This window comes from Leopardus geoffroyi, chromosome A3, assembly GCF_018350155.1.
Source record: "Leopardus geoffroyi isolate Oge1 chromosome A3, O.geoffroyi_Oge1_pat1.0, whole genome shotgun sequence".
NCBI classification, from domain to species: Eukaryota; Metazoa; Chordata; class Mammalia; order Carnivora; family Felidae; genus Leopardus; species Leopardus geoffroyi.
In genome coordinates, this window is record NC_059336.1 from 30,506,491 (window position 1) to 30,527,601 (window position 21,111).

The following is a 21,111-nucleotide window of genomic DNA, read 5'->3' on the forward strand; positions in this document are numbered from 1 at the left end:
GAGAGACTGCAACACAAAAGAGAAACTAAGCTAATAGCAAAAAAAAAAAAAAAAAAAAAAAAAAAAAAAAAAAGAAAGAAAGGAAGAAAGGCTTCAGAGGAAAACCATACAGGGAATATCAGGAAAAAAATTTTTTTTAAAATAAAGTTTATTCATTTATCATTGCTGAGAGAGAGCAGCCTGCACAACCAGGGGAGGGGCAGAGAGGGAGAAAGACACAGAATCTGAAGCAGGCTCCACGCTCTGAGCTGTCAGCACACAGCCTGACAGGGCTGGAACTCAGGAACCTCGAGATCATGACCTGAGCTGAAGTTGGATGCTTAACCAACTGAGCCACTCTGGCGCCCTGAAAAAAAAAAAAAAAAAGTATTTTTCAAGACTCTCTAATTGCTACCCTCAGTAATTAGATTCAGGAACATATTACATCCATAAGGGAAAGATGGAACATCAAACAATAAGAATGAATTCTCAGGAAATAAAGGCATTATTGGTTATATTAAAAATTTGAAGATCTGAAAAAAAAAAAAAATTTGAAGATCTGGAAAATAAAGGAACCCAGGAAAAAGCAAAACGAAGGAACAGAAAAGGTGAGATAGAGGGAATCTTACTGCTTTGCACAGAAAAGAAAAAGGGTACTTAGCGTTTGCTGACTAGTTCCAGGAGTTGGGGGTATGGTGTGTGCTGTGGGCTAGTATGGCAGATTGGCCTGACTTCTCATTCTACTCTTTATTCACACCCTTGCACTGTGGCTTTACATCACCTTCTGGAAGAGGCGGAATCTGTTTCCACTCACCTTTAACCTGTACCAGCCTTAGTGACTTGCTTTGTCCAGCAGAATGGCAGAAGTGATATGCCATATTGAAGCCCAGGCCTAAAGAGCATTTTGAACTCTCTCTTGGAGACTTGTCCGGCCATGATGAAAAAAAAAAGTCTAGGCGGGCCTGCTGGGGAATGACAGACCACATAGAACAGAGATGATCCATCCCAGCTGAGCCCATCTCAGGCCAGTCAGTTCCCATCAGAATTGGGAACTGGCATGAGGGAGCCCAAAGAAGATGAGAGCTGCCTAGTTAAGCCCGGTCCCAGATCACCAACCTGCAGAACTGTGAGCTAGATAAATGGTGGCTCAGTTACACTTGGGATAGCTTTTTTTTTTTTTTTTTAAGATTTTATTTTTAATCTTTATTTTAATCTCTACACCCAACATGGAGCTGGAACTCACAACCCTGAGATCAAGAGTCACACGATCCACAGACCGAGCCAACCAGGCACCCCTGAGATAGCTTTTTCACTCAGTAAAAGCCAGCTGAAACAACTGGCTCCCTCTGCCTCCTCATATAGGGTGCTTTCCTGTGTTTCACAGAGGCTGAAAGGTGGGGGAAAACACCTTCCAGATTCCTTTGCAGCTAGAGTTCATATAAAATGAGATCTGACAATGAGATGCCCCATCAGAGATTTGGGGGATAAAGGCTATCTCTCTAACCATAGCAAGGACACAGATATGTGAAGGCCTAAAGCCAGACTTGACATTCCTGCATCCACTTGACGTTGAGACAGAGCTGTGTGGAGCTGGGGCCTTCTCACTTCCAACTATGGTTATGGTAATGTGGTCTTGAGCTCTGGTACTCCTTTGGGAGCCTCCTGCTGCCTGCAGTCCTCCACCCCTGCCCCCCAACCACCAATTTTGAAACAAAGTAATTATCTGTATTATATTCCTTCCTGTGGGGTGGGGGGGGGGTTCGGGGAAAGAAACTGGCCTTGTTAAGGGTTGGTAAAGAGCACTGGATTATCACACCTGAAACCATCAATAAATGGCTGGTGGGGGTGTAAAGTGATGAACCACTTTGGAGAATTGCTTGGAAGCTTCTAATTAAGCTAAATATACCCTATTGCCCAGCAATTTTTAAATGAGTACATAACTTCACAAAAAGATTCATACATGAATGTTCATAGTAGCTTTATTACTATTAGCCCAGACCAGAGAAGCCCAAATATTCCATAGAAAATAGAATGAATAAACACATTGTGGTATATTCATATAATAGAATACTACTCAGCAACAAAAAGAACAAATTCCTGATACATGCAACAACATAGACTGACATCAAAAACATGTTGGGTAGGGGGGTGCCTGGGTGGCTCAGTCAGTTAAGCGTCTGACTTCGGCTCAGGTCATGATCTCACCGTTCATGGGGTTTGAGCCCCGCATCGGGCTCTGTGCTGATGGCTCAGAGCCTGGAGCCTGCTTCAGACTCTGTGTCCCTTTCTCTCCGCCCCTCCCCCACTCATGCTCTGTCTCTCTCTCTCTCTCTCTCTCAAAAACAAATAAACATTAAAAAAATTAACAAAACAAACAACAAAAAAACATGTTGGGTAGGGGAGTGCCTGGCTGGGTCAGTGGAGCATACAACGCTTGATCTCTGGGTCATAAGTTGGAGCACCTTGTTGGGGGTAAAGATTACTAAAAAAAAAAAAAAAAAAAAAAAAATGGGTGAAAGATGCCAGACACCAAACAGCATGTATTATTTGATTTCATTTGTATTAAAATCAGGAACAGGCAAAATAACTATGGTGATGGAATCAGAATAATGGACTGGGGTTAAGATTGATAAAGGAGTACAAGGGAATTTTCTGGAGAAATGGAAATATTGTAGATTTTGATCCAGTAATGGACTGGGGTTAAGATTGATAAAGGAGTGCAAGGGAACTTTCTGGAGAAATGGAAATATTGTAGATTTTGATCCAGATGCTGATTACACAGGTATTTACTTAGATAAAAATTAATCAAGTGGCACATTTAAGATTGATACATTTCACAGAAGGTAAATTATGTTTCAAGAAACAAAACCCTTGGGGCACCTGGGTGGCTCAGTCAGTTAAGCATCTGATTTTGGCTCAGGTCATGATCTCATGGTTCATGGGTTCGAGCCTTGTGTCAGACTCTGTGCTGCCAGCTCAGAGCCTGGAGCCTGTTTTGGATTCTGTGTCTCCCTCTCTCTCTGCCCCTTCTCTGCTCTCTCTCTCTCTCTCAAAACAAACAAACAAAAAACCCTTCTGCACAAAATAACTACAGTGGTTTCTGTTTTCTGCACTGAGTTCCAGATCCTAGGGGAGGGACCCTATGACAAGAGACCGCAAAAGGGGCTGAAAGCAAGCAAGGCACCAGCTGTGTGGCAGGAAGCTGGAGCCATGGAGGGATGTGGTCAGGGGGAAGGCTCCTGTATTGCGGGAGGCCTGTGAATTTTAGGAACTCTGGCAACTTGGAAGCTGTGTCTTGCCCATGTATTCATTTGCTTGTTTTCCCACAAATTTCAGTAAATGTCTGTTGCCAAGCAACTTACATCAGTGGTTCTCAGAAGGAAGGGTGAGACAGCAGTCCCTGAGTGGCAGGTGACCAGCAACACAATGCCCTCAGGCTGGTGAGGAGGCCGTGCTGACCATGGGGGCTAAGGCCTGGAGGAGCCCCCTGCAGGAGGGACTGACTCACAAGCTGACATGGACCAAGCCCTCTTCTGAGACCACTGAGAGGTAAGGTGAGCTTCTACCAGACCCTGTTATGTCCAGAGATCTCATGTGGTTGGTCAAGGCTTCCTCTGGAAGCCAGAGGACTCAGAGGCCCATTATTTTAGAAAAGAAAATACTAGAAGCTAGCAATTTTTCTTGAGTAGTAGCCTTATGAGTACAGATTTTGGTTTTCTTCATCAGGCATTTCTGGTTTTCCCCATATCATGTATACAAGCATATAATTTTCCTCCAGCTTTACTGAAAATAAATTAATTTTTTGGTAATGAAATTGGCAGTGTGAAAAATAAAATAGTTTAAATAATAACAGTTTAAAAACTTATCTGAAACAAGATTGTAAAGGCAGGGTTTATACTTTATTTTTCAGTCTTGGAGAGTTCCCTGAAGGGACTCAGACATGAGAACATTTCTGTTTTGGGGGCCCTCAGTCACTATTCTCTGGGTCTGACTGTGCTCTCTGGGGGGAAACGTGAGCTGGTGGTTGCTGAATCATCACATGTGAGTCACAGCCCTCCTTGGAGCACTGGCCTGGGGACTTGGGCCACCTGTTAGTTAGGTTATGAGCTTTAAAGGGGAGGAGTACTCCAAAGGCCCTCACTGGGGCGGGGGGGGGGGGTGGTACCTGGGATATAGATCACTCTCTTGCCCTTCCACTAATAAATAGACAGTGATCAATAAACTACTCATGGAGAGAGAGAGAGAGAGAGAGAGAGAGAGAGGAACATAGAAACAGACTTTTAACTATAGAGAACAAATTGCTGGTTACCAGAGGGAGGGGGGGATGGGCGATATAGGTAATGGGGATTAACAGCACACTGAGTAATGTATAGAAGTGTTGAATCACTACATTGTACACCTGAAGCTAATATAACACTGTATGTTAATGAACTGGAATTTAAATAAAAACTTAAAAAAAAAAAAAAGAACTCTACTCATGAAATAGGGCAGAATGCAGTCAACAGTAAGAGATAATTGATATAAATAGCCAGATAGGGGGGCGCCTGGGTGGCTCAGTCGGTTGAGCGTCCAACTTCAGCTCAGGTCACGATCTCCCGGTCCGCGAGTTCGAGCCCCGCCTCGGGCTCTGGGCTGATGGCTCAGAGCCTGGAGCCTGCTTCCGATTCTGTGTCTCCCTCTCTCTCTGCCCCTCCCCCGTTCATGGTGTGTCTCTCTCTCTGTCTCAAAAATAAATAAACGTTAAAAAAATTTTTATAAATAAATAAATAGCCAGATAGGGTCTAAATGATTTTAAATTTTATTTCATTTAAAATTTTTTCATTTTGAAATAATTTCAGACTTACAAAACAGTTGCAAAAATAATAAAATATTTACATCTTACATAGCCACAGTACGATGATCAAAACCAGAAATTTAATACAGATAGAATATTACTAACTAATCCAAGCCTTAGTAAAATTTCCTCAGTTATCCCACCAATGTCCTTTTTTCTTTTTTTTAATGTTTATTTATTTATTTTTGAGACAGAGCACAAGCAGGGGAGGGGCAGAGACAGGGAGACACAGAATCTGAAGCAGGCTCTAGGCTCTGAGCTATCAGCACAGAGCCCAACGTGGGACTCGAACCCACACACTGTGAGATGATCTGAGCCCAAGTCGGACGCTCTGGCTACCCAGGTGCCCCTTTTTTTTTTCTGTTTTGGGGTCTGATTCAGGATCCCACATTGCTTTCAGTTGTTACGTCTCTTTATTCTTGTTTAATCAGGAATAGTTCCTCAGTCTCTCCCTGTCTTTCCATGGCCTTGACATTTTTGGAGAGTTATTGTGTAGATCACTAGTGATAGAAACGCACAGTATCTGTGCTGTACAACATGACAGCTATTAGCCATACAAAAATAGCATTTGAAATGTGGCTAGTGGGGCTGAGGAACTGAGTTTTACATTTTATTTAATTTGTAGGAAATGGCTACTGTGCAAAATGGCTAATGTATTGAACTGGACAAATGTTGAATGTCCCTCATTTGGGGTTTGTTTGACATTTCTTTGTGATTGGCTTCGGATTATGAATTTTGGCAAGCATATCATAGATGAGATGATGTGGGACCCAGATAAAAGGTGGAAGAAGACTACCTAGACCAGGATTTTCATTGTGGTAACATATACATAACATAAAATTTACCATTTTAACCATTTTTAAGTGTACAATTCATTGGCAGTAAGTACATTCACATAGTTGTGCATCCATCACTACCATCCATCTCCAGAACTTTTTCATCTCCCCCAACTGAAACTCTCTACCCATTGAACACTAACTCTTCATTCTCCATTGCCCCAAGCTCCTAGAAACGACTACTCTACTTTCTGGCACTATGAGTTTGACTATCCTAGATACCTCACGTGTGTGGAATCATACAATATTTGTCATTTCGTGACTGGCTTATTTAACTTAGCATAATGTTTTCGAAGTTCATCCATGTTATAGTATGTGTTAGAATTTCCTTCCGTTTTAAGGATGAGTACTATTCTGTTATATGTACATACCACATTTTGTTTATCCATTCATCCATCAGTAGACATTTGGGTTGCTTCTACCTTTTGGTTATGGATGTGTGTATACATATATGCTTCATTTCTTTGGTATGTATCCAGAAGTAGACTTGCTGGATCATGTCGTAATTCTATTTTTGAATTTTCGAGGAGCTGCCATACTGTTTTCCACAGCAGCTGTACCATTTCACATTCCCACCAGTAATGTACAAGGGTTCCCATTTCTCCATATCCTTGCCAACACTTGTCATTTTCCATTTGTTTGTCTTATAATAGCCATCCTAAACATTTATATCTGCTATAAACCAAAGGTTTATGTTTCTTCCCATTCATATTTTGAAACCTAATCTCCAGTGTGATGGTATTTGGAGGTGGTATCTTTGGGAGGTGATTTGGGCCATAAGGGTGAAGCACTCACGAATAGAATTAGTGCTCTTTTAAAAGGGACCCCAGAGAGCTCCCTTGCCCCTTCCAACATGTGAGGACACAACAAGAAGATTGTCTGTGAAGCAGCAAATGGGCCCTTATCAGACACTAAATGTGCTGGCACCTTGATCTCGTACTTCCCAGCCTCCAGAACTGAGACATAAATGTTTGTTGTGAGCCATCCAGTGTATGGTATTTTTGTTATAGCAGCCCAAAGGACCAAGATAATACCTCATTGTGTTTTTGAGGAAGCTGTATTATTTTTTTTTTTTTAATGTCCTGGGATGTCCAGACAAATGTAGAGACAGGGATGCAACTGCATTTGGAAGCCAGTCACCACACTTCCAATGTTGTTCCTGCAAGAATTAGATATGAGATCATGGATTTGGAGTAGGTAGCAGGCAGGAGTAATTCTTGAACCAATCGGCATTCACTCTGCCTTGGCTAAACAAAGCAGAGCTGGCTTTATTACAGTTAGTTGAGTTCAGATGTGACATTAACAACATTTTTGTAAATGCTGAATGTTGTGAAATATCCCAATAAAGTAATAAAATCTCATCTGAAAGTGTTCAGGCATTTTCCCGTGATCTAGTTTGGGAGGACTGGCTTTGGAGACAGGTATGTACTCAGGCATTTCCGTGTGATCTCGGCCAAACCTCTTAACTCCTCAGTTGTCATTCTTTCATTTTCAAGTTGTAGTATAAAGCGTAACAATCCTAAGTGTACAGCTGATGAAGTTTTGTATATGCACAAACCCATGTACCCACCACTCACATCAAGATACAGAAGTTTCCATCCCCTGCAAGGGTTCCCATGTACCCCACCACAGAAGGAACCAGTGAATGATTTCTATTTATGTAGATGAGATTTGCCTGTTTTTGAACCTTGCTTTACCTTGCAACTGGAGGAACAGATAGCATGTACTCTTTGTGCTTAGTTAGCCATGGTGCCCATTTATCCTGGTGAGATTCATCCATGTTATGTGTATTAACCGATCGCTCTTTTTCACTGCTGTATACTATTCCATAATGTGAGCACACCACAGTTTGTTTCCTCATTCTCCTGCTGATGGACCTTTGGGTTGTTTTCAGAGTTTGCCTATTGTGAACAAAACCACTAGGAACATTAGCTATTGTGCATGTTTTAAAAATTTTTTATTTTTTTGTGTTTATTTTTGAGAGAGAGAGGGACAGAGTATGAACAAGGGAAGGGCAGAGAGAGAGGGAGACACAGAATCTGAAGCAGGCTCCAGGCTCTGAGCTGTCAACACAGAGCCGGGTGGGAGGCTCAAACCCACAAACTATGAGATCATTATCATGACCGGATCCAAGTCGGATGCTCAACCTACTGAGCCACCCAGGTGTCCTATATTGTGCATGGTTTTAGATGGACACACAGCCAGGAGTGGTGGCTGGGTGATAGGGTTGGCATGTTTCACTTTAGTAAGAACTGCCAAACATTTTCTGAAATCTTTTAATCGCTCTTTAAAACAGGAAAAATAAATCTCTGCCCGGTTATTGTGAGAGTATTTAGTGGACTCTTAAGGTATAAGGCTTCAAGCCTGTACCTGGAGCACAGTGGGGGCTCAATAATTGCTGGCCTCTACCGGAAGCAGAGGAAGGGTCAGGCAGTTGGCGAGCACTGTGGGGAGGTACCTGCCCCAGACCCTTGGGCAGAGGCCTTTCCCACACAGCAGTCAAGAACCACACCCAGAAGGCTGGGCAAGCCCACAGTGGCGCCCCTGCCCTGCTCCCACCTACCCAGCCTCCGTCCACCGTGATCCTGCTTCCTCAGGCCCAGCATTGGCGTCGCGCCCGTGCGAACTTTGGTGTCACCCGATATTTATTGAGCACGAACTGTGTGCCAGGCCCTGGGCGCCCAGGTGCAAACGACATAAAGATCTTCACTCCTCAAATTACTGGGTAGGAGGAGTAGGAAGCATGGGGACCACTGACTCCGAGATCAGCCATCCACTTGGATTCTGGCCAGACTCTGGATTTCTCCTAGAAGTTGCCCGAGACAAACACGGAAAGAAAATAATTTTATCTTTTGCGCCCCAGCAGGAACCTAGGTCGGTCCGGTGCACCCGTCCGACAAGTCCAGGCCCCCAAGCCAAGGCCAAGCACCCACCCCCGCCGCCCAGGGGCTCTGGCTGGCCGCGAAGCCCCGCCCCGTCGTTGGCCAATGGCCGCGCGGTCCCGCCCCTCCCCACCCTCCCCCTCCCCTGTAGGGGAGGGTTCCGGACTGTCCCCGGAGGTAGGCCTGTCGGCGGGTGGTGGCAACCCGAGGTAAGATAGCCTCCCCGGGCGCTCGGTCCCGTCGGCTCAGGACGCGCGGACGCCTCCCCGGAAGGTGGCCAGCGGCGGCAGAAGCCGAGTGGGACTCGGAGTGCGCCCGGGCGCACGGGGTCTGGGGCGCACGGGGTTCCGGGGACAGGTCTGGCCGCGCGGGTCTGGGGAAGGGCTGGTTCTAAGGGCACACGCGGTTCACGGCAGCGAGGGCTCCACGAGCCTCAGCCAGCACCCGGGGTGGCGCCGGGCGTCTGCTGGCACTGGAGGGGAGGTTGGGCCGGAAGGAGGCAGGCACAGGCAGCTGAGGTCCTCCAGCCGCACCGGCAGGCCGAGGGTGACCCTGGGACGAGGCCTAGCCGGGATGGGCCAACCTCCCCGAGCCGCGCCTAGGGGCCAGGGCCGCCGCCCTCCCCGAGATCTTTACAGTTCTCGGTGATGACACCTGCTCAGAACAGCCTCTCATCCTCCGCGGGCCTGGTCCCATCCAGGAATCCTAGCCAAAGCAGTGAGGCCTCGCCCCTCTGGGCCCGAAGATTATTTCTTTCCGGGACGCACTCAGAGCCTCCGAGGCTGTCGGGTAGGAAATTCTCCTTGCAACGTTGGTCCGCCCTTCTTCTCTGAGACCACAAGGAGGTGCTAAGAAAACATTGAAAAAACAAAACAAAACAACCCACCACAACAACACAGCAAACAACCACGTTCTCCTGCACGCTGCGGAGCCTCAATAACTTCTAGAAGGATAGTCAGTTACCTGAGAACTGTGACTGCTGTAGAGGGCAGGTTAGAATGCTCTCAGCCTTGTCGGAACGATGTCCATTTCGCACAAGACAAGGACTAAATATTGCAGTCTCCCAGGGGCACCCTCACCCAGACAGTGGCCTTGGTCCCTTTAGTACTGTGAGTCTCACTTGCTGCAGCTGCCCCCATGTTCTGCAAGATGCGTGGTGAGCTGCAAGGAGGCAACAAGTCCTGGGTTCAAATCCTGTCAGGATCACCGGTCTGCTTGTGCAACCTGGCATCATTTCTCCTCTCCTAAATGAAAGAAACCCAGGATGTGCTGCCTAAGTGGACCATCAATATGTGAACAAATGTGGGCTTCCTTTCTTTTTGGTTGGAGCATGTTATATTTCCATACTCCCCAAACTGTGTTACTAAGGGCTGAGGCTCAGGTGCAGAAGAATGTGTTACCTGATTCTGTCCTGGTACCTCCCTGGATGCCATGGGAAAGAAGGAGAAAAGGGTCATTTCGTCACCATAGAGTTGTTCTTTGCTCATCTCCTGAAGGCTCAGACGACTCCCACCCCACCACCTCCTTGATCCTCTTGACCTCTGTCATTAACACTTGCCCCACCAGGAATGTAGCACCTGGTGGCTGACGAAGGGAGGCAGGCAACATGAGGCTCTGAGGCCGGTAGACAGGACTGTCGCCCCATTTCCCATGTGGTGAGGGACTGGCAGCTCAGCTGTGCTCTGCAGCACTGCCTCCTAGAGTCCCACCCAAGACTGACACCACCTGGCCCTCCCTTTTCTGATCCCTTCCTTCCCAGAAAATCCACTTGGACATCTAGTAGCCTCTCAAGCTTTTTCAGAATGGATCTTTGGAGTCCTCTCTGTGCCACAACTTGCCCACCAGATTTTCTGGCTTGGAAAATGGCACCATCCATGCACCTAGTGCCTGAGGAATCATCCTTGATTCTTCTCCCTTCTTCACCTCCCACATACACAACACACTAAGAATCCAGCCACCTCTCACCACCTCCATGGTTGGCATTCTGGCCGTACCCTTCACGTGGCTCCCTGCTTTAGCCTCCTGATTTGTCTTCTTGCTTCCATCCTGGTCCCTCCACAGTCTAGCTCCTCACAACTACCAGGGAGGTCTTTAACATAAGTCAAATCCTCTCCCTTCCTTGCTCAGAAGCCTTCTATGGCTCCCCATTTCACACTAGAGAGAAAAAAGTAAACCCAAAACTCAAAGTCTTTTCCTGCAATGCCCCCATAAGCTACCACTCCCAACCTCCTTGACCTTGATCTCAGCCCCTCCCCTAGTTTTTTAAACCTGGACCACCCGGAACGGATTTCTGTGCTTTAAACGTGCCAAGCTTGTTTCCACCTGAGTCCAGAATGGCTCATCTCAAATGTCATTAATCCAGAAAGACTTCCTGACCAACTCTGCCTAGGCAGCATGCCCTTCTACAGGAGTCCTGTCTTCTTATCCTGCTTTATTTTCTTTATAACCTTGATTATTGTTTGGAATTTTTATTTATATGTATATTTACTGATTTGTCATCTGTCCCACCTCAATAGAATATAAATTGGATGATGGCAGAGATCTTATCCCTCTTACTCCCTACAGCTCTCCCTGAGGGGGGAAGCAGGTAAGAAATTTGCAGACAGCCCCATCTATAATTGCAAATTGTGGTAAGTGCTACTTAAGGCAATTGCTTGTAATTGAGGCGCTTGTAAATGTCAAGTTTACTAGGTTGAACTATTGTGTTGTCAAAATAAGCTCTCTGAGCCATTTTAGGGGTGAAGACAAGCCTGGAAAAGACTGGTAATTTGCCCCAGATCACACATAGTGATTGGAACTCAGCCTCCTACCCTAAGAACATGTATGTGGCAAGCTTTAATGGTGGGCCTGCAATCATGTTCTGGAAAGAAACTGATCCTGGAGCCTGATAATTTTCCACTAACTAGCAAGCCCTTATTCTTGGTACTTCATTTTCTTCACCTTTAAAGTAGGATGATCTTATTATTATCCTTTTGGGCTTTTTTTCTCCCTAGTACACCCCAAAGAAGTAGCACTTCTTGCTTTCAGCAACGAGGGGCACATACAGACCTTAGGACAATGGCAAGGAGTCAGAACTCTCCGCAATACCAACCAACCTACAAGACAGAAATGGGGCCTAGATCTTCTGGATCTTATTTCTTTTGTTCATCAATTCATTTTTTATTTTTTGAGGGCCTCTGGACTTGGGCAGTAATAAAATTGGATGATTAAAGAAAGCAAAACATTCCAAAGAGTTGAGAAAGAAAGAAGTAATTGCCTTTTGTCCGATCCCACTCCCAACTCTGTTGCCATATGTGGTGTGTTTTCTTCCAGTCTTTTTTCCCCTCTCAGCCCATCCTTTTTTGGGCCAGTGCCCTCTGTCACTTCAGAACCTGGACAGCGATGACGTTTGCTGAGGACAAGACTTACGAGTATATCCGCCACCATTACAGCAATTTTGGTCATATTCATGTTCTGGAGATTCTGCCTTATCTGTCCTGCCTCACAATAAGTGACCAGGTGAGCTGGGGCATGACAGCCAGCCACTGACTTGGGGCAGGCTGGGGGTTCAGAGCTTCACCCAAAGCCAGGGCCAACTCCTTTCTTCTTGGTTATTGTCTGCATCCTGCTTCCTGACCTTGACGCTTCTCTAACTTGCTGAATCAAGTGTGGGTCAGGATGGCCTTTCCAACATGGCTGAGCGCCCTCTCGCGTCCATTTGGTGTAGTGCTAAAAAATATGGTGCCAGCTGCCTGAGATTTCTGGGCTTCAATCCCCGTTCTGCTTCAGTGGGAACCTTCCTTTTCTTCGGTCTGTCTTGTTATTACTCCTCCTCAGTTTTGACTCCGTTCTCCTTGTCATGGAGCTCTGTCCTGGCAGGGAGTCCAGGGCTCAGTTTTGAGAGTTCATGGGAGCCAGACCGCCCTCATCTGTTAGAACTGGCTGTGGCCCCAAGTGAAGCGGGGCCAGCCGCCTCCCAGTTTCAGCTGCTCCCAGATGGCCCGGGCCCTCTGCTGCCTCAACGCAGCTGAGGTGGCAGTGGTGAGGTGGCCGTAGCAGTGGAGCAGGCCTGTGGCTGACAAGGTCTGCCCCTGCCCTCCTGCCTTTCATTTGGGGGCTTGTGGGGATGCCTTGTGACCAGTTCTGCAGTAAATGTTTTCTGTGGCTTTTCGTTTCTGCTGTCTGGTTGCTTGTCTGAATGTGGGAATTCAGTCTGTATGTGAGATTTAAAACCTTTGCCGCCCCGAGATTCCCCATCCTCCTGATTCTTAGGTCAGCTGCCTCTCTTCTCCTTTTGCCTCCTTTCATCTCCTGTTCCCTATGCACCCTTTTCCTCCTCTGCTAATCCAAACCCTTTCTTTTTGCTTTGGGGGCTGCATAAACTGAGGAACTGCCAGGTTCCTCACCAGTAGAGTAGGGGTCATGGCATTAAGATAATTCACACACAGCCCTGAGCTCAGAGCGTGGCACACACTAAAAGCCTACTTCCTGGAGGCTGCCTTTACACTTGGGCCCAGACACTGGCCTTGTCCTGGGCTCTGACCTGGTTTCGCATGGCTGCCACACTCTTGTGGCTACTTGGTGTCTCTCTCTGCAGCTGTCCCTGAGTGGGGAAGGGTCCAGGGCCACCTGGCTTGAACAGGGCATCTGGCTGTGTTCCAGGACCGACTGCGGGCCTACTACCAGCTCTGGGGGAACCAGGGCACCCTCTGGGAGCTCTTCAACAGCCTTCGGCGGCGGACTGGCTGGGTGGAATCCTTCATCAAGGCCCTGAGGATCTGTGAGCTGGCTGGTCTTGCTGACGAAGTGGCCTCTGTCTACCAGAGCAACCTGCCCGGTGAGCTTCTTGCCCTGGCCCTCCTCATGGAACCCCTGTCGTTCCCCTGGCCTCCACTCTGTCTGTCCCCTCACCCCTGTACCTCCTGCCTTCCACTGTCCCCTTCCCTCCCATCACTCCTGGGCAGTGGACAAACCTGGGTGTCAATCCCAGCTTAGCCTCTTGTTAGTCATGTCCCTTTGGTGAAGTGCCTTAATTTCCCTAAGCCTCAGTCTTCTTCTCTGTAAAATGGGGTTAATGGCCAGACATCTACGTCATAGGGCTGTGGTGGATACCATGGGACAGTGGGTGGCATGTTGAGTGCTTAGCTGGGACTGGGTGCCTCCTGTGTGCTCAGCAAGTGGGCCTTCTAATTTGTGTGGCTGTGACATTTGCCTCCCATTCTTTCCCACTTCCTGTCTTCTCCCTCAGTTCACCTTCCCTCTCTCCATTCCTCTCTTCTCTTCCTCCGCTTCATGTCTCCTCTTTCTCCCTCATGGGTTCCTTCTTCCTTTCCCTCATCTCTTCCTCTCCCCCTAGCACCCCTGGAGCCTTCTAGGTCCCCCACTCCAGCTGCCCAGTTACTCCTCAGCTCCCTTTCAATGCTCCCTGCCAGGTTGAGTGCCCAGAGGGATCTGGTCAGGTCAGGTCTGAGGGGACAAGATAGGAAGAAAACTCAAGCCAGCCCTATGTATGTTTTAGACTAGAGACGACTCCTGAGACACTGCTCAGATTTAAAGCCTTAGAACAGCTCTACTCCCCCCCCTCCCCCCACCATTTGCTTTCTTTTTTTCCTCCCTTCTTTCTGAGGAAAGAGCATCAGGTCAGGGGTTAGTTAGGGGTGACAACCGCCTACAAGGAGGAGAAGAAAGCCACTGGGTTCCAGAGTGCTGAGGGACAGAGAAGTGGTGACTGCTGACCCAGTCTGGGTTGTGAGAGGCCTGTGAGGTGCCCCGCATGCTCCCCACCCCCATTCCTTTCTCTTCTACCCTTCTACTCCTTCTACCTCTTCTTGTCTTTGTCCTCCCTACCTCCTCTCTCCTTCCTGCCTCCCACTCAGTGAATCTTGTCTCTTCTAAGGAGTACATCCCACCTCAGGACAGCTTTTGGAGCTGTGGGGGGCCTATAGTCATGGCTCTGGGGGTCCAGGAGCATCCAGGCCTCTCCTGTCACTGGGAGTTCCTCTGACTCCTCCTTGACATCATTGTATCTTTGTCTTCCAGGGGTCCCGAAGAACTGCCCCCCAGCCCCACTGGAGCCACAGTTAGCTCCTGCTGAGGTTCCAGGGCCCTCCACACCTGCCGTGGCCCCCAGCGCCCCCCACAACGGCTACAGAGAGGAGGAGCCAAGTTTCCCCATGCCTGTCCAGGACACTGAGCCACCAGGGTCCCTAGGAGAGGTGTGTTCTCACGCCTAGTCTGGACCCCTGCTTTTGTGTTCCTGTCTGCCCAGCCTCTAGAAGCTCTCTTCTGCCCCCACCACAAGTCATGCCTAACCTCTGCTCAGAACCTAAGGGCTCCCCCAATGGAGATATGCCCCAAACCAGCTCTCAGACTGCTGACTAGGGCTTCACCCTATGGCAACCCCCAACCTGCTTATCAACCAGCTGTGAGGTCACAGTATGGAGGTCTTTGAAGTGGTCCGTGTGAGATGTTGAGCTGGACCGAAGGACCGGAGAATGACCACTGGAGGAGTACTGGGGAAAGAGGAGGTGATGGGGTAGAGGGTAGATGGAGTAATTATTGCCAGTAAAGTCAAGTTCAGGGCGAAAATTACTGATTCTATTGAGATGTGATGAGCAGGCAGCAGGGTGTTCAGGAGACACCAGACCATGGACTTGAAGCCCAAGAAAGGGGTCTGTGCAGTAGCCTCAGAGAGGGGGACATTTGATAGGGCCAGGCAGATGAACAGAGACTCCCCATGGGATGGTGTGTGTTCTCTGTAAGGTACGTTCCTGTGGACAGAGGGTCTGGCAATGATCAAAGCCGGGGCGAGGGGCTTCCCTGGTTTCTGTGCTCCATGGCACAGGCTGAGGCCAGTGGGAGATGCCTGCTCCTGGGAGAAGCAGCTGCCTCATTTCCATTTTCCCTCTTGCAGAGTTCAAAGAAAGTCCCACAGACACCCAGTTCTGGGACTGTCCTGAGGAGGCCAGCTGGCCCCCTGGAGCCCTCCTCTGACATGGCAGCCCTCAGCCCTCTGACCTCCAGTGGGCGTCAGGAGCAGGACACAGAACCAGGCAGTGCCCACATAGCAGGTACGTATGTGACCTGGAGCCATAGGACCTCTCGGACCTCCCAGAGGGTGAAGACTAGGGTTGCCCCTCTGGCTTCCTTGGACAGGAGGCGAGGGTGGGAATAAAGGGAGTTTACCTCAGGAGCAACCCAATTCCTTGAGGGTGTATTAGTATTTTCTACGTAACAACCCATTCCAACATTTAGTAGCCTAAAATAGGACTATTTAGCTCGTGATTCTGTGGGTCAGCAATTTGGGCTGGCTCAGGGTAGTTCTTTGGATCTTGGCTGGATTCCCTCTTTCGTACACACCCGTGTACGCACTGCTTACTTACGCCTGTTGGCGGGGTGGGGGGGGGGGGGGCACCTTGGTTCTCTTCAGTGAGTCCTCATCTTTCACCAGACAAGTCTGTTTCCTGGCAGCTGAGCAGAATTCTGAGAGAGCAGACTCCTGGGGCAAAGGCTCAAAACTGGCAGTCTTCCCTCCTGCCTCATTCTGTGGCCCAAACAAGTCCCGGGGCCAGCCCAGAGTCAAGGAGTAGGGAACAGACTCTGTCTCTAGATGAGAGGACTGACAGTCACATTGCAGAGGATGTGGATACAGGCAGGGGAAGAGCATTAGGGCCATTTGTGGATTTTGCTGAGGGGACCCTGTGGGGTTCACCAGGACCTGGAGGACAGTGTGGAAGAGCTGGGCTACTTATTGGCAGGGGCCCTTAGAGCCCTTAGGCGCTGCCCTACCCCTAGTGGGGCTCTAGCTCCCAATGAATCACTAAAACTTCTCAGCCCCCAGAGGAAGTATGATTTTCATCAGTTAAGGGCCTGGGCCCCAAAACCAGATCTCAGTTCCCACCCTCGGGAATATAGAGCTGTCCACTCTGACTTCCCAGGATGGCATCTCTCTGCTCCGTTGTTTCCTAAACTGTATTCCATGTAACACTATAGCCTGACCAGCCTTTGGTGCCCCTGGGACAGCCACAAGGCACCTGAACAGTTAAAGGCTCTGAGAAGCCATCTTAGTGCCCTCCACTCCTTTCACCCCAGAACTCTTCCCCAAGCACCCATTTATACTTTGCAATGTCAGCTTGCCATGGGACACCTTTCAGGAAATGCTGCTGTGGACCAGGGAGGCAGAGGGCACTTAGATTTCAATACATGCGTGGATACAGGTCCCATGAGGTTCTGTGGTGTCAGATTTTGGTGGGCGTGGGGTGGTACATCAGAATTACTTCTGGCCTTTGTCAGCCATAGGGCCTGGCATGTGTATTCTCAGAGTACCATGGGGGATCTGGATATAAATGCCTATATGGACTGTTACCACCTGCTGAGCCATCGTGCTGCCCTTTGCCATGATCCAGGGTGGCTCCTACTGGTGGGGGAGGGGAAGGTGGCAGAGGGAGGAGCATCCAGAATTCCACCAAGCTAATGAGCAGACACAGGAGGAAAGGGGGGTGTCCCAGGCAGGAGAAGAAAGAGGAGAGGATAATTAATGATCTTCAAGCTCCTAGATGCTGTAAAGGGGAGGAACCATTTCATTCATTCATGAGAGAACAGACTTGACTTTAGGTCAAGGACTAAGGCTAGATAGGGCTGAGGATGCGCCTGCAGCTGTTGGACCTCGGGGCCTGGGAGCAGTGACCAAAGGGACTGTGGAGACTCCATGGGAGGATGTTGGGAGGCCTGGGTGCAGTAGGGACTTGAGCTGGGGAACTGAGACCCTTCTTCAGCTCTCTGATCCCAGGTGACTGTGCTTTTAGGGTAACAGTCCTGTGGGTTTGTGTTTTCCCTTTTATTTTACCACCTGCAGGCATGGCCTCCAGCCTCACATCACCCCGTGGGCCTGTGTCTCCATCTGTCTCCTTCCAGCCACTGACCCGTTCCATCCCCAGGGCAAGCCGCTTGCCAGGACCCTCAGTATCAGCTCCGCCTACTGGCATCTCCTCCTCTTCCCCTGGCTTGGCCTCTTCAGGGGGTGCTGGTGACCATGGTGAGGCTACCATCTGCCCTGGGGCTGGGGTGTTGGCCAGCTCATTGACCACCAGCATGGCACCCTCCAAAGTGCCTACCAACTCAGCATTTGATAGAATGATGCCTTCCAAGTTGCCTGCCAGCTCGAAACCCTCCGGTACAATGTCTACTAACGTGCTCACTAGTCTACCGCCATCCAAACTGCCTATCAACTCCACACGTGCTGGCACAGTGGCACCCAAGGTGCCTACTGGCTTGGTGCCTGACCACAGGATGTCCACAAGCACAGCGCCCAGCAAGGTGCCTGCCAACACAGTGCCCCCCGTCAGGAGCAGCATATCCTCAGGGGTGAGTCTTTGCCCTTCTACCAGTGATCCAGGCTTTTCCCCCGAGCCCTATCCTTGGACCCTTTCCAGTCTCCATTCTGTCTCCAGCCTGGGCTGTGCCAGGGCTTCTTTTCAAGGGTATAGGGATAGCTGAGATCCGGCCTCTTCTGGACCCCACACCAAATCCTTTAGAGTACTAATAATCATTAGAGCTCTTGAGTGTGGATTCCTAGGAGGGGTGGGTGTGGCGGCCATCCCCACTGGTCATGTGCATCAACCCGTTTAGAGCTCAAAGCCGTATATTAGGCCTAGCAGCACCATTTTGCAGATGAGGGAACTGTGAGGGATAGAGCTGGATGGCCTGTCTGCCTCAATGTCTTGCTCTTCACCCCCAGGATATCCAGTCTGCTTCTCCATTATCAGGGCTTTGTAGATAGCAGTCTCAGCCTGAGACAGCCACACTGACCCAACAGCCCCCCACAGCTGCCCGTTCTGGACCAGCACATCTAGTCCTGCTCCTGTTGTCTGCCTGGAAGAACCAAGTCCAAGGGACCCGTTAGGCACATGGCCAAGCCTCTGACCCTGTGGCTGCTCCATGGCCTCAGCCCTGGCAGAATGTTGAAGTAGGATGGGGCCACAACTGCCAAGGGCTCTAGGAGGGCGGGGGTGAGCTCACAAGCAGGCCGGTGAGTAGGGAGAGGGGTACCTTGGAGAAAGTTACCACTGACACCACTGCAGAGGCTTGGACACCTTCTCTCTCAGTGCCCTCCTGCACCATCATTGGGTTGAGTCTCCAAGAGAGGGTGGCTTCCTCCCATACTGTGGGCTGGGAATTGGAGGGTTGAGATGCTAGTTCATGTATTGGCTGGGAATGGGGCCACCCATTTGGGTGTCCGGCCATCCCCAGTCCCTTCCAGCCCTTCCTTTCTTTCTCAGGAGACTCCTCCAGTGGCTCCAGAGCCCACAGGCACCTCCACCAGAGACAGCTTGCCCGAGCCAGACCACAACTCTGCCACCTGGGGCTCCGAGTTGGAGCTGAGCAAGCCTGGCCGGCTGGTCTCCCACATGGACAGTGAGCCGTTCTCAGGCTGCTCTGCGGACCTGGCCCTCAGCTGCAGCAAGTCCTTGGGCGCAGGGCCTGACAACGCCCCAGAGGAGAATGAGTACCAGTCAGTGGATTCCATTAGGATCCAAGTGGCCCAGGATCCCAGCATTGACCTGGTAGAGAGTAGTCCCGGGCCTCCTGCTGCCCCACAGCCCTCAGTCAAGGACAAGTTTGTCCCGGCCAGATTCTATGCTCCATGGCTTGGGGCAGCTGCAGCTGGGGCTCTCTTCGCCATGCTCTTGGCTGTGCTGTATAGGCGGCGCCTGTGAAGCCCCTAGGGCCTCCCTGTCCCGAGTCTGCTCCCTTCCCTGTAGGACATCTAGCCCAAGCACGGACTGTGCTATCTCCCCGTCTTGTCCCTTTCATGGGGCTCGTGGAGCCTGGGCCTGAGGAGAGCCGGGTGGGGGGGGGGGGGGGTTGCACAGACTGAGTGCAGACCAGATTTCTGTCCCAGCCCGTGCACTCCACATGTACTCCAGACTTCACACAACCCACAATCTGGTCTGTGGCCTTTATTCTCTGGAGGAGGTGAGGTACCCCCATCCAGACCCTGTTTGCTCAAGTCCACAGATGAGGTGGTGCTGCTAGATCATGCAGGGGGTCAGAACCCTCCCCCTCCCCCCCATCCTGCCCTGGTGCCTGGTGGCCAGCAGATGTGCAGGGTGGGGGATCCCACAGGACCTTGCTCCAGACCCTAAAAGCCCCAGGAACCTAAGGGTGATCCATTTCCAGGGACCTGGCTGCTTGAGGTCCCCCAAGAAGCGAGGGAAGTCCAGAGGTTCCCCTGGACCCCTAGGGAACCTAAGGCAGCTGCTAGGCCTGAGGACTGTCTCTGAAGCCCCTCTCCAGTCTCCTCACCCCCATTTTCCCTTTCCCTCCCTCTGGTCTCCGTGGTCTTTAGCTTGGTGGTGGTGGGGAGGGGGGTTTGGGAAGGAGAGACCTGCCAGGGTAAGCTCAGGCCAAGGTTTGGATTTCAGCTCCACCCCTTCCTGGGCTGTGTGGCCTTGACAAGATGATCAGACTTCTCTGGTCTTGCTTCCCCACATGGCCAGTGAGTATCATGGCTCATTTCCACTGGGCTCTTCTGAGATTAAAGCACACAAGTGTTTGTCAAGTGCCTGCATTCCCCAGAGTAGGTGACTGCTGATAGCTGCCCCTACCTCTCCCCTGCCAAGCCTGGTAGACATGAGGGTATAAGAGGCACAATGCCCAGTGGGTAAGGGTGCAACTCTGTAGTTTGGGGTGGGGCCTGTACCCCACTCGAACTTTCACTCACTCTGTGCTCTGTCACTGTGCTGTCTATTAACCTCTCTGTGCCTCAGTTTCCTCAGCTGTAAAATGAGGATGAATAGTAAGATTTTATATGTATATAAAAACAAATCTCCTAGTGTGATGAGGATTAAATGAGTTTATCTATATGAATCTTAGAATGGTTCCTGGCATTTATTAAGTGTTGGATACATGGTGCTGTAAATGTGGAGGGGTTGGAGTGATTGGCTACACCTTACGAGGCAGATCCAGACCCTGCTACCTCCCCTCACTCCCTTTATATTTGTTTCTTATTCATCTTGTGCATTGGGGAGCGGGGAGGGAGGCATGTCTAGTGGCAAAGCAGTGCAGGGTGAGGCCTGGGGCCCCCCAGAAACCAGATGGGTTGGGGAATATCCTCATGGGTTCTTTTCAGGCAGTCATCTCTGGACAAGAAGCAGGCATAGGAGACCCAGAAGCCACTTCCATTCCTGTTCTCTGCACGAGACAGACTAGCACTCTGGGGGGATACTGGGGGTAGTAGCTGTGTACTCCCCCAAATGTCAGCTGGTAAGTCCTGTACCCTGCTTTGGCTGCTAAGGCCTTTCTTCGCACTGCCCTAGGGGGCTTCAGTGACCTCCACCTTGAATGACCTCTCCTCCCTCTGAATTTCTTTTCAACCCTCAATCCAAATCCAATGGCCTGCACCCTAAAATCAGGAGAGGTCCTTACCCAAGTTGTCTGCACCACTTCCCATCACCTTTGCTCTTAACCAGCCCTCTTTTAGCCCTCCCTCATTCTCAGATACCCAGGTCAGTAAAAAATTCATGGACAGGTACTAGTTTTATTATTTTTAAAATTTTCATTCATTCATTCATTCATTCATTCATTCATTCATTCATTTAAA

The 21,111-nt window shown here is 49.7% G+C and overlaps 1 protein-coding gene and 1 long non-coding RNA gene across 8 annotated transcripts in view; one reads left to right on the forward strand and one right to left on the reverse strand.

Annotated features, from left to right (window-relative positions):
- Window positions 1-10,958, reverse strand: part of LOC123580460 — a 24,741-nt gene extending 13,783 nt beyond the window's left edge. Inside the window, exon 1 of the long non-coding RNA XR_006703311.1 lies at window positions 10,854-10,958. This is a non-coding gene — a long non-coding RNA (uncharacterized LOC123580460). The remainder of the gene's footprint in view (window positions 1-10,853) is intronic.
- On the forward strand, window positions 8,635-20,336 carry MAVS (mitochondrial antiviral signaling protein). 7 transcript variants are annotated; one of them, XM_045445195.1, is made up of 8 exons: window positions 8,710-8,740; window positions 11,048-11,118; window positions 11,882-12,029; window positions 13,173-13,347; window positions 14,550-14,725; window positions 15,424-15,580; window positions 17,365-17,873; window positions 18,788-20,336. In XM_045445195.1, exons 2-8 carry the CDS (start codon window positions 11,060-11,062, stop codon window positions 19,223-19,225), a joined length of 1,662 nt encoding a protein of 553 aa, XP_045301151.1. In that variant the 5' UTR covers window positions 8,710-8,740; window positions 11,048-11,059; the 3' UTR covers window positions 19,226-20,336. The 7 variants fall into 7 exon arrangements, with proteins under 7 accessions (XP_045301152.1, XP_045301153.1, XP_045301151.1 ...); XM_045445198.1 differs by lacking the exon at window positions 8,710-8,740 and adding an exon at window positions 8,895-9,833; XM_045445196.1 differs by lacking the exon at window positions 11,048-11,118 and having other exon boundaries at window positions 8,635-8,740; window positions 11,844-12,029.
- Window positions 20,337-21,111: the final 775 nt, after the last annotated feature.